Raw genomic sequence first — 14,226 nt, forward strand, 5'->3', positions numbered from 1 at the left:
TTTATAGATTCTTAAGTTTATTACTAATTGTTTCCTTAAGATATCCTGCTTCCAAACAAATCTGGGGTCCAACAGGTAATATCCGCAAGAAACTCCTGGTTACCCCCATTCCAACAGTCTTAACAAAGGTATTACAATGCCATCCAGCCTAATGTAATAAACAAAACAGTATACAAGTATGCAAATTAATAGAAACACCAAAACCTTATCTAAGGAGAACAAAAAAAAAATCTGTTAATTATAACATATATATATTACAGTTGGCTCAAAGTTATAATAATCAGTTGAGTGAACCGAAAAGTCATTCTTTCTTACTCTAGATAATTTTATGTTGTTATGGTTCCTAGCCACCAAAAAAAAAAAAAAAAGAGTAAATAGTAAGAAAATTAAAGTCCAAATTTGCTTAAGGCTCTAGGTAAGAGCAAACTTATGACAGAGAAGAATAAACCCCAGAAAAAGTAGACTGGGGTACATAAACAGAAAGAACCTCTTGTTCCTCAAGAAGATGGTCTCTGCTAATGGGGAAATATACATAGCAATTACATATAATTCTTTACTGTGTAGGACCAATTACTGCAGCATTAACTACAACAAAGAACAGGTTACTGTGAACCTCATTCAAGCCTCTGATCCAGCAGTCAAAGGAAGATATCCAACAAACAGCAGGCTTAATTACTTTATTTCTGGCCAGTTTCTCTTGGACTTACAAGCCAAGCTGATGTTCTTATAAGCCAAGCCTAAGTTCTTTTACCACTTTCTACAGTGAGGTTAATCTTCATTAAGGATTCTAAAGGTTCTCTATCACACTCCTTGTGAAAAGAAAAAGAAAAAGAAAAAAGATCCCACAAACAGCACACTGACTTGTATTACCATATCCTGAAGGATATTTTCCCAAACTTTAGTCATAACTTTAGTTATAGTTATATACCACTAATTGCACACAGATCTTGGGATATGGTTTACAGGACTCTGATATTGACTATATCATTGTAATTAAAAAATTTTAAAGCCCTCAGGATATACCAAAAAGAGCTATTTTTACCTTGATTTGAGAAGTGGCTGGGTCACCCACTTTTTCAGTTTTCGTCGCCCAAAAGGAGTTTTAGTGTGATCTAGGACCCACAGCAAACTGCCTCTGAATTTTGAATCCATCTAAGGAGAACCAACAAACCATTAAAAAAAAAAGTAATCAAACATTTGCTTATTTATCTAAACTAACCATTTAATTAATATAAAACACATGCCTGCTTAGGCATCCAGAACTTTGCTTCTTTTTTTCATATACAGCAAAAGCATGACTAGTGTTCAAGGCAAGGGTTAGTGGATTGCTTTTTAACTAAAGCCTAATGAGAAAATTCCATTTTATTCAATCCTTGTGTAAAATTCTTCTAATACATGCTGCTGCATTGCCTTCCTTAGGGAATACAGAATAATGAATATAATTAAATCTTTTTTCTGACTATTCAAGGTCTTACAATGCCTCAGGATTATCCTTAAGAAATCTATTGATCACTGGATAGTACTATAGGTAGAGGAAATGAAAAGAACTGAGCTGAATGTGTACTGAATGCCTGGGGATGCCTTGGGAGCTTGATGTCGGTGTGTCTGGGTATCAGGAGGGCAGTGGTGAAGTGAAGCCGGAGGTATTCCTTGTTTTCAACTGATTCCCCAATAAGAACTTGTTTTCCTACAAACTGCTTTTCTCCCACAAGTAAAAGGCAGAAAACTTTTCTTTAAAATGTTAAGATTTTTTTAAGGGCTCATTTTTAAAAGCTACCTCTTTCTGCAAATCGGGATTTACCGCGCACGTGCCCAGGGGGGGCACAAAGACTTCCATAACGGGGGGTCTTACTCACGAGGAGTTTACGCCCTGAACAAATATGAAACAACACCATAGGAAAACACACAATTAAGTGCTGATTTATGCACTAATTACTAAAAGATAAAGAGATTAAGACTAGCAAAGTCGTCTGTCCGTCAGTAAACACGCTGCACTGGGGCTGCAGAAAAAGTAAGAATACAGCCTCTGCCCTCAAGGGGCTCCCATTCTAACGGACAAACAACATGCTAATGATTATGTACACGCCATATATGCACGGGGTAATCTCAGAGAGAAAGCATTAGCAGTGAGAGGAGGCAATCAGGAAAGGCCTCCTACAGAAGGTGGGATTTAAACTGAGTCTTGAAGGGAGCAGGAAAGCCAGGAAGCAGAGGTAAGAAGGGAGGGCGCTGCATGCACACAGAGTCAGAAGCAGGAGGGTCATGTGTAAGGAACGGCAGGACAGCCAGTGTTACTGGATTACAGAATACATGGAGGGAAGCAGGATGTAAGATTGGGAAGGTAGAAAGGGGACAGATTGTAACAGGCTTTAAAAGTCAAACAACAATTTATACCTGATCCTGAAAATAAGAAAAAACTCCTGGAGTTTACTGAAGAGAAGAGTGATACAGTCAAACCTGTACTTAGGGAAGATAGCTTCTCACAGCCAAGTGCAGGATGGACTGGAGTTGAGAAACACCGGAGGTAGGGAGGCCAATGAGGAGGCTATTGCAATAGACCAGAAATGGGTAACTGGGGACCTAGATCAAGGGGGTGGCTATGTGAGTGTCAAGAAACGGCCATAAAAGAGATATTATAAAGGTAAAAATGACTGTATTCGATGACAGATTGGATTTGGGGGCAGGGAGAAGAGGGAAAGGGAGGAGAGAATGAGGAGCTGAGAATGACACCTAGGTTGTGGGTGAATGAGAACATCATAGTGCTCTCAAAATAAATAGGGAAATTAGGAAAGAGAGGTTTTGGGAAGAGAGAGAACAACTTCAGTTTTGAACATGTTGAGTTTAACATGTCTATGAGATATTCAGCTAGAAAGCTGGTGATGAGAGACTGGAGGTACAGGAGAGAGGTTAGGACTGGATAAGCAGATCTGAGACTCATCAGCAAAAATGATAAAAGAATCCATGAGAACCAATGAGATCACCAAGAGATACAGAAAAGGAAACAGCCAAGGCCAGACCTTTGGGGGACATACACAATTAGTTGTCATGACTTGGATGAAGACAGAGCAAAGGAGTTTGAGAAGAAACAGTCATAGAGGCAGAAGGAGAGCCTAGGAAAAAGAAGGTCCTCAAAAACCTAGAGAGGAAAGGAGTAACCAGGAGAAGAAAGTGAGTAATGGGGTCAAAGGCCGCAGGGAAGTGAAGAAGGGGTAGAAAAGCTGAATAAGCGGAAGAGAAAGGAGAGTATTTCAAATGAGATGAACACAAAAATAGAATCTAACCAGACCAGAAGATTTGTGTGAAGGAGTAAAGAAATTAAGTGGTGAACAGTAGGATAGGCTGGTGTATAAAGGATACAAATTATCCTATGACAGTCATAGGACTGGATTCAAGGACTGAAGGAGACCTTACAAGTCATCAGTTTCAATTCCCTCATGTTACAGATGAGGAAGCTAAGGCACAGACAAATTAAATAACCTAGCCAGGGTTGCTGAGGTCGTATTTGAGCTCAGACCTTCCCGACTCTTAAGTCTAGTATCTTCGCCACTGTAAAACAGTGGATAGAGCACTGGGCCTGGAATCAGGAAGACTTAAGTTCACATCCAGCTTCAGACACTTAATAGCTGACCTGGACATTATTTAACCTCTGTCTCCCTCAGTTTTCTCAACTGTAAAATGGGGATAATAGTAGCACCTTCCCCCCAGGATTATTATGAGGAATGAGCTAATATTCATAAGGTGCTTAGCACAGTGCCTGGCACATAGGAAGCGTTAAATAAATATTTCCTTTTTTTCTTCCTTCCTTCATTCCTTCCTCCTTTCCTCTTTACCTCCTTTCCTTCCTCCCTCCCTCCCTCCCTTCCTTCCTTCTTCTATGCCAGGTGGTAAACAAAAGAGAACTACTGTGAGATTTTAAGTAAAGGAATAAATTGATCAAAGAGTTTTCTAAAGATTTGTCTGCCAACGATATGCAAGAAAAACTAAAAGAGATGGACACAAGTCAGTTATGTGCTGATCACATTTCTTCTCCAGGCTGTACACTAGAGTTCCTCTATCATGTATGCGCCCCTCAGTCTCTACTTCTCTGCCTCCTCTCCTTTTTCTGCTTTTCAACTTTCTTTTGTGTATTATCTTCCTCCACTCAAATTTAAATTTCTTAAGGACAGGACCTGTCTTTTTTCTTGCATATGAATTCCCAGTACTTAGTAAAATGGTTGGCACGTAACACATAACATAATAATGACTAACTGACCAAGTGCAAAATCTACCTTAATGTATAATGAAAAGCAGTAGGGCATAAAGAATCAGCTTCAAAGTCAGTAGGAATGTTTCTGTCTCTGTCACACACTGGTTGTGTGGCCCAGATGACTTAACTTCTCAGGGACCTGGGGTAACCTCCTAAAGCTGTAAGTTGCAGAAAAAGTGCCAACTTGAATTAGTGGAGGGGAGTTCCCTACACCAGTAAAATCAAAAATCCGTTCCCTATCGTTGTTATCAGCAAGATCCCTGGAGAATTTTAAAAATGTGAAAGATATTGGACAGTTTAAGTATTTGATTGTTTCATCAGATAATCTTAAAGTTTCTCTGGCCCTCCAATTTTACAATTTTATAATATTCTAATATATTCAATATATATTCAAAATATAATGCTTCACTTGCAAGCTTAAGTTTAGTAGATGGAAGAAATGCTTAAAGTCTCCATTACTTTAAAAATATTGTCAATTAACTAGTACAAAAATGAAACACTATATTGTTCATAATTTTGTATCATTTTTGTTTTATTTGGTAGTAAATTTGCATGAATTTCACACAGTTCTTGCTGTAACCTTAAGAAAAATGTAAAAGAAGTCCAGGAAGAAATTAGCCATAAAACAGCTTCCATTATAATTCTTAAAAATGATGTCTTGCTAAAAAAATCTTTATCAGTGTCTGACTCTCAATGTGTCACTTTACAGCTAATATCCTGAAACTGCTGCTTCCAAGTAATAATCAGATAAGAAAAAGAACGGTCAGCTGGAACAGAAAGAATTAATCTTCTGTTTCAAATGTATTCATTAGCACTAACTATCTATGATTCTCCCTCCCCCCAACAAAAATTTGTAATCATCTAGTTACATTTTCCTGACCTGATTCTGTAAGATTTCCAGATTCTTCAGTGCAGTTCCATTAATTGTCATAAATTCCATTTCGCTTGACAACTTTTTAAGATTTCTGAAAAGAAATGAGAGGAAATGTAATCACACAAACTATAAGAGCAGAAAGAAATAAAAAAATTAATTTAGACACCAGGTAAAAATTCCAATAGCATGACTAATGAAAGTTAGCCATTTGGTAGAATAATCAAGCCAAACTCAAAAGAATAAGAGGAAAATTCACTGAGAAGTATTCTTCCATTGCTGTATGTGCTGTTAAATGTCTTGATGGGAGAAGAGGGAATACAGAAATTAAGCAAAACAAAACAAAACACCAGAGCAACACTTAAACAATAAGGGGATATAGAGATGCCCCTTCTTCTCATTTTCAAGAAATAGTACAACACAGTACAAAAGCAAAGTCTTTTCTCACTGGCTTAGCATACAATGGTAAGCTTTCAGGACAAGTTATAAAATTACCTAGGGAAAAGGACATCCAGATACTTTAAATTGTCCTCCTTATCCTTCCAGCATATGATCATTTTGATAAGGCTTGGGTTTTTTGCCCTAATTGAGGATTATAATACAGCCAAGAGGTTTATTGGCTGATGGTGATGATGATGATGTAGCTAGCATTTGCATACTATTTTAAGGTGTCCAAAGCATTTTACATATATTCTCCCATTTGATCTTTACAACCACCCTGTGAAGTAGCAACTCTCAAAACATCCACTTTGAAGAGGTTAGGTGACTTTCCTAGTGTCACACAGCTAGTAAGTGTCTGGGACAGGACTTTCTGGCTCTGATTGTAGCGCTCTATCCACTGTGCCACCTAGATGCATAGTGTTCCATTTTTTTTATTATAACTGACAACCACCACCAAAATGGTCAACATTTAGTGGGTAAAAATAAAGAAAAAATACTCAAAAAGAATTGTAAATAATAAAAATATCTACCATTTATATAGCAACTTAAAGTGTGCAAAATATGTTTTATTACATACATACTGTGCATTTAAACCTCAACAAACCGCATTATTATTCTCATTTTGTAGATGAGAAATTAAGGTTTAGAGATCGTTAAATGATTCGCCCATGGTCATCTGACGACTACACAGAATCTGAATCCAAGCCTTCCAAGTCATACACACAATGTACTACTTAAAATGCTTCAACAGAAAACCAGGAAAAGTGACATATACACCAGTCTTACCTTTCAAAAGACCTTGGAATTTACTATGACAAAACAATTTAGGGTATGATCAATCAAGCAATCCCTGGTTAAGTGTCTTCTATATTACATGCGAGAGCTTACATTCAATCAGGGGGAATAGTCAGTCAACATATATTAATTAAGTGTCCAATGCTGTGAAAAGCTACATACAAATGAGATATACAAGACAAACTGATAATAATCAACAGAGGGAAGGTACTAGCATTGAGGAGGACCAGGACTTCTAGGAGCTAGGATTTTGGCTGGGACATAAAGTAAGCCAGGGAAGTAGAGATGAGGAAGAAGAGTGTTATGGGAATGGGGAACTGCCAGTGAAAATGCCCAGCATCTGGAAATGTGGTGTTTCTCTGTGAGGAAAAGCAGGAAAAAGAGTGTGCTGGATCATAAAGCGTGTGGGAGAGTGTAATGTATCAGAAGATTCGAAAGGCAGAAGGGGCCAGATGAGGCGCTGTGTGCCCAGCAGAGGATTTTATATTTGATTATAGATGTGGTAGAGTTTAAAAGGAGTTTTTTAATGGAGAAAGATATGGTCAGATCTGCTCTTTGGAAGACTGTTCTGATAGCTGTGTGAAGGATGGAATGCAGAAGAGAGAGGCTTGAGGAGAAGACTAACCAGCAGGCGACTGCAATGGTTTAAGCAATAAGCACCCGCACCACAGTGGTAGCAATGTCAGAGGAGAGAAAAGAGCAAACAGAAGAAATGTTATAAAGGTAAAAACCAACAAGCCAGCAGCAGATTGGATGTGGGGAGTAAGAGAGAGGGAGAGACTGAGGCTAACACCTCAGTTGTGCTCTTGAGAGTAATAGGGAAGTTTGGAACGGGAAAAGGTTTGGGGGAAAGAGAAGTTCAATTCTGAATATAGAGAATGTAAGATGTCCATGGGACATCCAATCTGAGATGTCTATTGGGAAGCTGGAGATGTAAGTCTAGAGATTAGAAGAGAAGTTAGGACTGGATAAGCAGATCTAAAAATCATTAGCCTAAAGCACTTAAATGAATACAATGGAAAGAGATGACATTATCAATTACAATAGGGCAGAGGGAAGAAAAGAAGGACTAGGATGGAGTCCTGGGGTAGGACAGTATGTATATACAGCAGGTGTAGGGATGACACCACTACGTGTAGCCTAGGTGAAGTTGGCCTCATGGCGTAGTACACTAAAAACTCTCACCCCTCAGAATATGACTTGCCTCATCATCTTATTAATTCTTATCCTGGGTGCTCAGGCAATCAAGGGGTATGTACTAAAATTTCCTCTCAAATGAACAGAAATGCACAATCTTGCTCACTGATCAATGAACTTAGTCCGTACGTTAGCTGATAACTTAATAAAACTTTTCCCATAAGCTTTCTTTCCTCTTTCTCAAATCCCTTGGTATTAAAGTCTTATATAAACATCAGTACTACTGACCACACAATTTGCTAACAGTGTAAGAAATAAGACAAAGATATATTTAGATATTTTAAAATGTATCAAAATGAGAAAGCATACAAATACTTCTAACAGCTGTAACTGCTGACTTTTCAACTCTGGAAAACCAGTCCTACCATTTAGGCCTTTCATGATAGAAGTCAAAGACACGTGAGAATTTTTTTCCCATTTCTTTATTTTTAGTTTTCAACATCCATTTCCACAAGATTTTGAGTTCCAAATTTTCTTCCCATCTCTCCCCTAACCCCCACCCTGATATGGCATGCCTTCTGCTTACCCCTTTCCCCTGTCTGCCCTCCCTTTTATCTCCCCACCCATTCCCTTCTTTACTTTCATGCAGGGCAAGATAGATTTCTGTACCCCACTGCCTATATTTCTTTTTTCCCAGATATATGTGAAAACAATTTTTAAGAGTTGTTTTGAAAACTTTGAGTTCCAAATTCTCTTCCTTCTTCCCTCCCCACCCATCTTCACTGAGAAGGAAAGCAATTTAATATATGTTATACATGTAAAGTTATGCAAAACACCTCTACAGCAGTCACTGTTGTGAAAGACTAACTCTATCTCCCTCCATCCTATCCCACCCCCCATTTATTCTATTTTCAACTTTGACCCTGTACATTTTCAAGTGTTTGCTTCTGACTACCCCCTTCCCCAATCTGCCTTCACTTCTATCATCCCCCCCTTATTCCCTTCCCCCTTACTTTCCTGTACAGTAAGATACCCAAGTGAGTGTACGTTATTCCCTCCTTAAGTCAAATCCAATGAGAATAAGGCTCACTCATTCTCTCTCACCTCCACCCTCCTCCCCTCTATTGTGAAACTTTTTTCTGGCCTCTTTTATGTGAGATAATTGACCCCATTCTATCTCTCCCTTTCTCCTCCTCCCAATATAATCCTCTCTCACCCCTTAATTTTACTTTTTCGATATGATCCCTTCAATTCACCCTGTGCCCTCTAACTATCTTTCTGTCTGTCTACATTTCTCTCCAACTACTCTAATACTAAGCAAGGTCTCATGAGATACAAATATCTTTCCATGAAGGAATGTAAGCAAATTCAATTTCAGTAAGTCCCTTACGATTTCTCTTTCCTGTATATCTTTTCATGCTTCTCTTGATTCTTGTGTATTTAAGTCAAATTTTCTATTCAGCTCTGGTCTTTTCAGCAAAAATGCTTGAAAAGTCCTCTATTTCATTGAAATTCCATTTTTCCAGTATTATATTCAGTTTTGCTGAGTGGGTGATTCTTGGCTTTAATCCTAGCTCCTCTGACCTCTGGAATATCATATTCTAAGCCCTGTGATCTCAATGTAGAAGTTGCTAGAACTTGTGCTATCCTGATTATATTCCCACAACACTTGAATTGTTTCTTTCTGACTGTTTGCAATATTTTCTCCTTGATCTAGGAACTCTGGAATTTGGGAACAATATTCCTAGTTTTCCTCTTGGGATCTCTTTCAGGAGGTGATCAGTAGATTCTTTCTATTTCTATTTTATCTTCTTGTTCTAGAATATCAGGTCAGTTTTCCCTGATAATTTCTTAAAAGATGATGTCTAGTCTATTTTTTTGATCATGGCTTTCAAGCAGTCCAATAATATTTAAATGATCTCTCCTGGATCTATTTTCCAGGTCAGTGGTTTTTCCAATGAGATGCTTCACACTGACTTCTATTTTTTTATTCTTTTGGTTCTGTTTTATAATTTCTTGAATTCTCATAAAGTTATCAGCTTCCATTTGTTCCATTCTATTTTTTGAAGGAGTTACTTTCTTTAGTGAGCTTTTGGACCTCCTTTTCCATTTGGCCAATCCTGCTTTTCAAGGCATTCTTCTCCTCATTGGCTATTTGGATCTCTTTTGCCATTTTAGTCTCTTTTTTAAAGTGTTATTTTTCTTCAGTATTTTTTTGGGTCTCCTTTAGCAAGCTGTTGGCTCATTTTTCATAATTTTCTTGCATAGCTCTTATTTCTCTTCCCAATTTTTCCTCTACTTCTCTTACTTGATTTTCAAAATCCTTTTTGAGCTCTTCCATGGCTTGTGACCCATTTATATTTTTCTTGGAGGCTCTGGATGGAGGAGCTTTGACTTTGTTGTCTTCTGGTTACATGTTTTGACCTTCATTGTCACCAAAGTGAGATTCTGTAGTCTGACTTTTTTTCCTCTGTTTGCTCATCTTCCCAGCTAAATACCTGACTTCCTAACTCTTTGTCAAGGTAGGTCTCTGCTTCAAGTAGGGGTCAGGGTTGGGTTTGTTGTACTATCCCAAGCTTCAGGGGTCTTGTATCAGCTGCACAATCTCCCAGTGTCTGTGGGCCCAGAGCTCTAGAAGCAGCCTCTGTCACTGCTGCTGCTGCTGCCTCCTCCGCTCTGGGGTGGGGCCGAACCCAAGTGGAACGATGCCCTTCCCCAGTTCAGATCCCACAGTTTTCCCATTGACCTTCTATGCTGTCTTTGGCTTTTGTGGATTGACAAATCTGGAAACAGCCAGAGCTGCCAATGATTCAGTCCCTGAGCCCAGCCTGGACTGCGCTCTGCTCCACTCCCAGTCTGGTGCAATAGCTGCTTCCTCTCTACCTTCCAGGCTCTCCTGGCCCAGAGACTTGTTTTACTCTGTCATTTTGTGAGTTCTGTAGCTCTAGAATTTGTTCAGAGTCATTGTTTACAGGCATTTCCTGGAGTTTGTGGGGAAAGCTCAAGCAGGTCACTGCTTTTACTCTGCCATCTTGGCTCTGCCCCCAAGAATTCTGTTTAGGCTACCTTTACCACAGCACAAGAATTAAAATCATTTCTCAAGAAATGTATCTTCCAGTTCTTTAACCTTGCCAGTTAACTCAATCAGTCTTTTAGTAAAGAAATTTTCCTAATTTATCACCAAAAAGTCTCTCTCCAGTCAAAACAGTTAATTACAAAGGACATTTAAACTTCCTCTGTTCCAAGATTCTATTCCCTATTAAAGGTATAGGAACAGTAAACACAGCAACTTTGGGAGGGGTTATTGAAGGCAAAGGTAATATAAACATATAAATTCATAATAAATAAATAGACAAGTAGATAGATAAATAAAAGAGGTGATTTTTTTTTTAGGAGAAGCACTAGCAGCTAGTAAGGATCCAGAAAGATTTCACATAGGAACGGGTGCTTAAGTTACACTGTATAAACAGATATACAAATGTAAGTATTCTTACTGCCAGAGTTCCTAAGTTTTTATTAGCCCCTTTCTTCATAACTCTCTAATATTGTTAATCAAAGCTTTTCTCTGCCTATGTTGAGTTATCTACATCTCAAACTGGTTTCCACAGAAACCATACAACCTTCTCAGTAAACAAATGTAATGGTTATTGATCTAAATAATTCCAATAAAGACACTGTAAAGATAATCTGACACAAGATATGGTATTAAACAATTATTATCAAGACAATAACAGAGCTAATGCTTTCTCTTCCTACTGGACACAGTTAATACTGTATTTAGCAATCTGCAGTCCCTCTTCCTAATACAAAGGCATTCCTGTGTGCCAGCACCTCATAACATCAGGAACTATAAACTCCCTGACTGAAAGCTGTAACTCACAACATGCTCACTGACCTGAAATAACCAAGCAACAAAATTATCTACCCGTGTGGAGGAAGACAATAAATTTTATGTGCTTGAAAATGAATGATACAAATAATGGATAATTACAGTACTACCTTCCATGTGAAATTTTTCTTGGGTAGAAATCTTAAAAGGAAACTTTTATAATATTTTACTGATATTTTAAACAAAAAAGCCTAGAATGTCTTCACTGTCTGGGACAGAAATAAGGATTCTAGGATGCAAGATTCTCAAGGGTAAATCCTCTTACTGAATCTTATCAAAGAATTTGAAGTTTGTAAAAAGAAATTTACTTTGCTGTTATTATATTTATGTTGATAAATATAAATGTATTATGTACTTTATTACACTTACATGAACAAAAAGAAAATGTCCACTAATATTACAATTTCAAAAGATAAGTCATTCATACTCCTTGGAATATTCAGACAAAAAAAGGCATTTAAAATTTCCATCATAACTCTCTCATTAGTTAAATGAACATAAATTTAACTTTTAGGATATTTGTCTTTAGAATACTAAGCAAAAAAAATATCTAAAAACAAAATTTTACCTTAGAATTATCCCCACAGATTACAAATTTTTCACTACCTTTTCGTACTGCTTAATTTTTCACATGCATGTAAGTCAATACTATAACAAGAAGTTTCAGAAAATGAGTATTATCTATTCTACATACTACTTATGACTGATTCTGTAAGTAAAATTGTTCTCTCAGAGTAAAAAATCTAGTCTAAAATCAATTCATTCTGGAAAACCTAAAGGGATTATATTTATGACTCGGCAGTTTAAACGTATCTCATGTTTCTCTGCTTCTCTTTACCCTCTTAAGTTACAGAATTAAGAGACTAATCAAAAGAATCTTTGATTTCTCTTAGTACTTCTTTGTATAAATAGTTGCACTGGTCTTTTGAAAGAGCTAACTGAGTTAGGCCAGAGGGCTACCAAAAAGAAAATAAAAGATTCCATGTTCACCAGTTCTGGAATTTGCCTCAAACAAGTATGGAGGGTAGAGGGAGTTTTGCTGTGATGCTGCTGAACACTTCTTTTTGACACAACTGGCAAATGAATAAGTCCTGGGCATGAGGGAGAACAAGGAGCCAAGGATGACACTGAGGTCATGAACCCAGTTGACTGGAAGAATGGTGTCACCATCAACAAAATGAAGGCCATTTAGAAGGGTAGGTTTGGAGAAGAAAGAAAATGAACTGTGTTCTGGATGTACTGAGTTTGAGAAGCCTACAGGATCTCCAACTAGAAATGTCCAGTAAGTCTTTAGTAATGCAGAATTAAGACAGAAAACAGGAACAGCCACAGAGATTAGAGAGACATGGGCATGTGTATAGTCAATAAGGAAGGAGCTAGAAATAGAAAGAGAATGAAGATTATGGGAGGGGGAGGAAGGGATAAAAAGATCAAAAAATATGAATAAAACACATTTTTAAAACAAAAGTTCCTGACAGACTAAATACATTTCCTTTTCAGATGAGACTGATTAGTCAGGAAAATGCTCGAGACATATTATACTTAGATTTCAGCAAAACACTTGAGGGTAACCCATGGCATGTTTGTGGTAGATATGGACAAGATGACAATAATACTTGGGCGGATTAGGAACTAGTTCAATGACCATCCTCAGAGAGTAATTATTGATGGGCTAATGTCAAATGGAATAAGATTTCTAAAGGAATACCCCAGTGATTTGTCCTTGCTGAAAGTATGACTTGAAAAGAGGAAGAGATAACATCTTTGTCAAATTTTCTGATAAGAAATAATTTTAAGGGTTAGCTTATAAAGCTGTACAGGTCCAAAAAGATTTAACAGTGGCTACCTAAACAATGAGTTCAACCAAATAAGTTGAAGTTTAAAACGGAGAAATGCTACAAGATGGAGAGATGTGGCTAGACAACAGTTTCTATATAAAACATCTAGGTTTTATACAGATTTGATTTTTAGTGTGTTGAAAAATCAATCTGAGTGACGTGGAAGCCCCAAAAATCAGTTACCTAGGCTACATTAAGAACTACAGTACTTAGAATGAAGGAGAAAATAGTTCTACTACACTCTACTTATAATCAAGACAAATCCAAAGTACCATGTTATTGCAGGGTACCACATTCTAGAAAACATATAAATGGTCTGGATCACATTTAGAATATGGTAAGTAGGGCAGAGAAAGGACTAGAGAACATGCCATACATAAAGAACTGGAGAATGCTAATTATGAATAATGAAAAATATATGAAATATGATAGATATTCTAAATATCTGAAGGGTCATCATGTAGAAAAGAGATTAGATTTATTCTGCTTGGTCTCAAAGGAAAGCAATAGGAGGAAACAGAAGAGGGAAAAGTTTAGGTTTGACATCAGGAAAACTTTCTAACAAAGCCATCCAAAAAAGGGAATAGGGAGGAAGTGAGTTGCCTCACATTGGAGGTCTTCAAACAGAAGTTGGATTACCACTATCCTTTTTACCACTAGAAGGAAAAGCCATGCTGACATTACTAGCCCAGCATCTCTGAGGCAGAGAAAAGCATCTCTGTCTCCTATACTCTAATAGCTTCTGTCCTCTAAACCTTTCTAAAACTACCTTTAAGAAAGTTTCTTCCCCTTAATACAAGTATCCCACTTCTGGATGTATGCCTCTTTCTCAGAAGTCCTTCCCAAATTGGCAAAGGTGCTAACCAAGTCAAAGTCTCAGGAAAGATTTCTAGGATCAAAGACAAGAGAAGATAATTAGTGATGGTTCTGGGTATAAGAATTAGAAAGGGAGAAGAAACAACTTCATGGTTGTTTATTTTTTCAAGCATCAAGTACTGCACTGATATTT

General features: G+C 37.5%; 1 protein-coding gene across 1 annotated transcript in view; it reads right to left on the reverse strand.

The window, feature by feature from the left end:
* Nucleotides 1-14,226, reverse strand: part of MSH3 (mutS homolog 3) — a 208,352-nt gene that overhangs the window by 127,407 nt on the left and 66,719 nt on the right. Inside the window, 2 exon segments of the mRNA XM_072606261.1 lie at nt 1,043-1,152; nt 5,127-5,211. Coding sequence (XP_072462362.1) covers nt 1,043-1,152; nt 5,127-5,211 — 195 coding nt within the window.

Source organism: Notamacropus eugenii, chromosome 4 (genome assembly GCF_028372415.1).
Source record: "Notamacropus eugenii isolate mMacEug1 chromosome 4, mMacEug1.pri_v2, whole genome shotgun sequence".
Lineage (NCBI taxonomy): Eukaryota > Metazoa > Chordata > Mammalia > Diprotodontia > Macropodidae > Notamacropus > Notamacropus eugenii.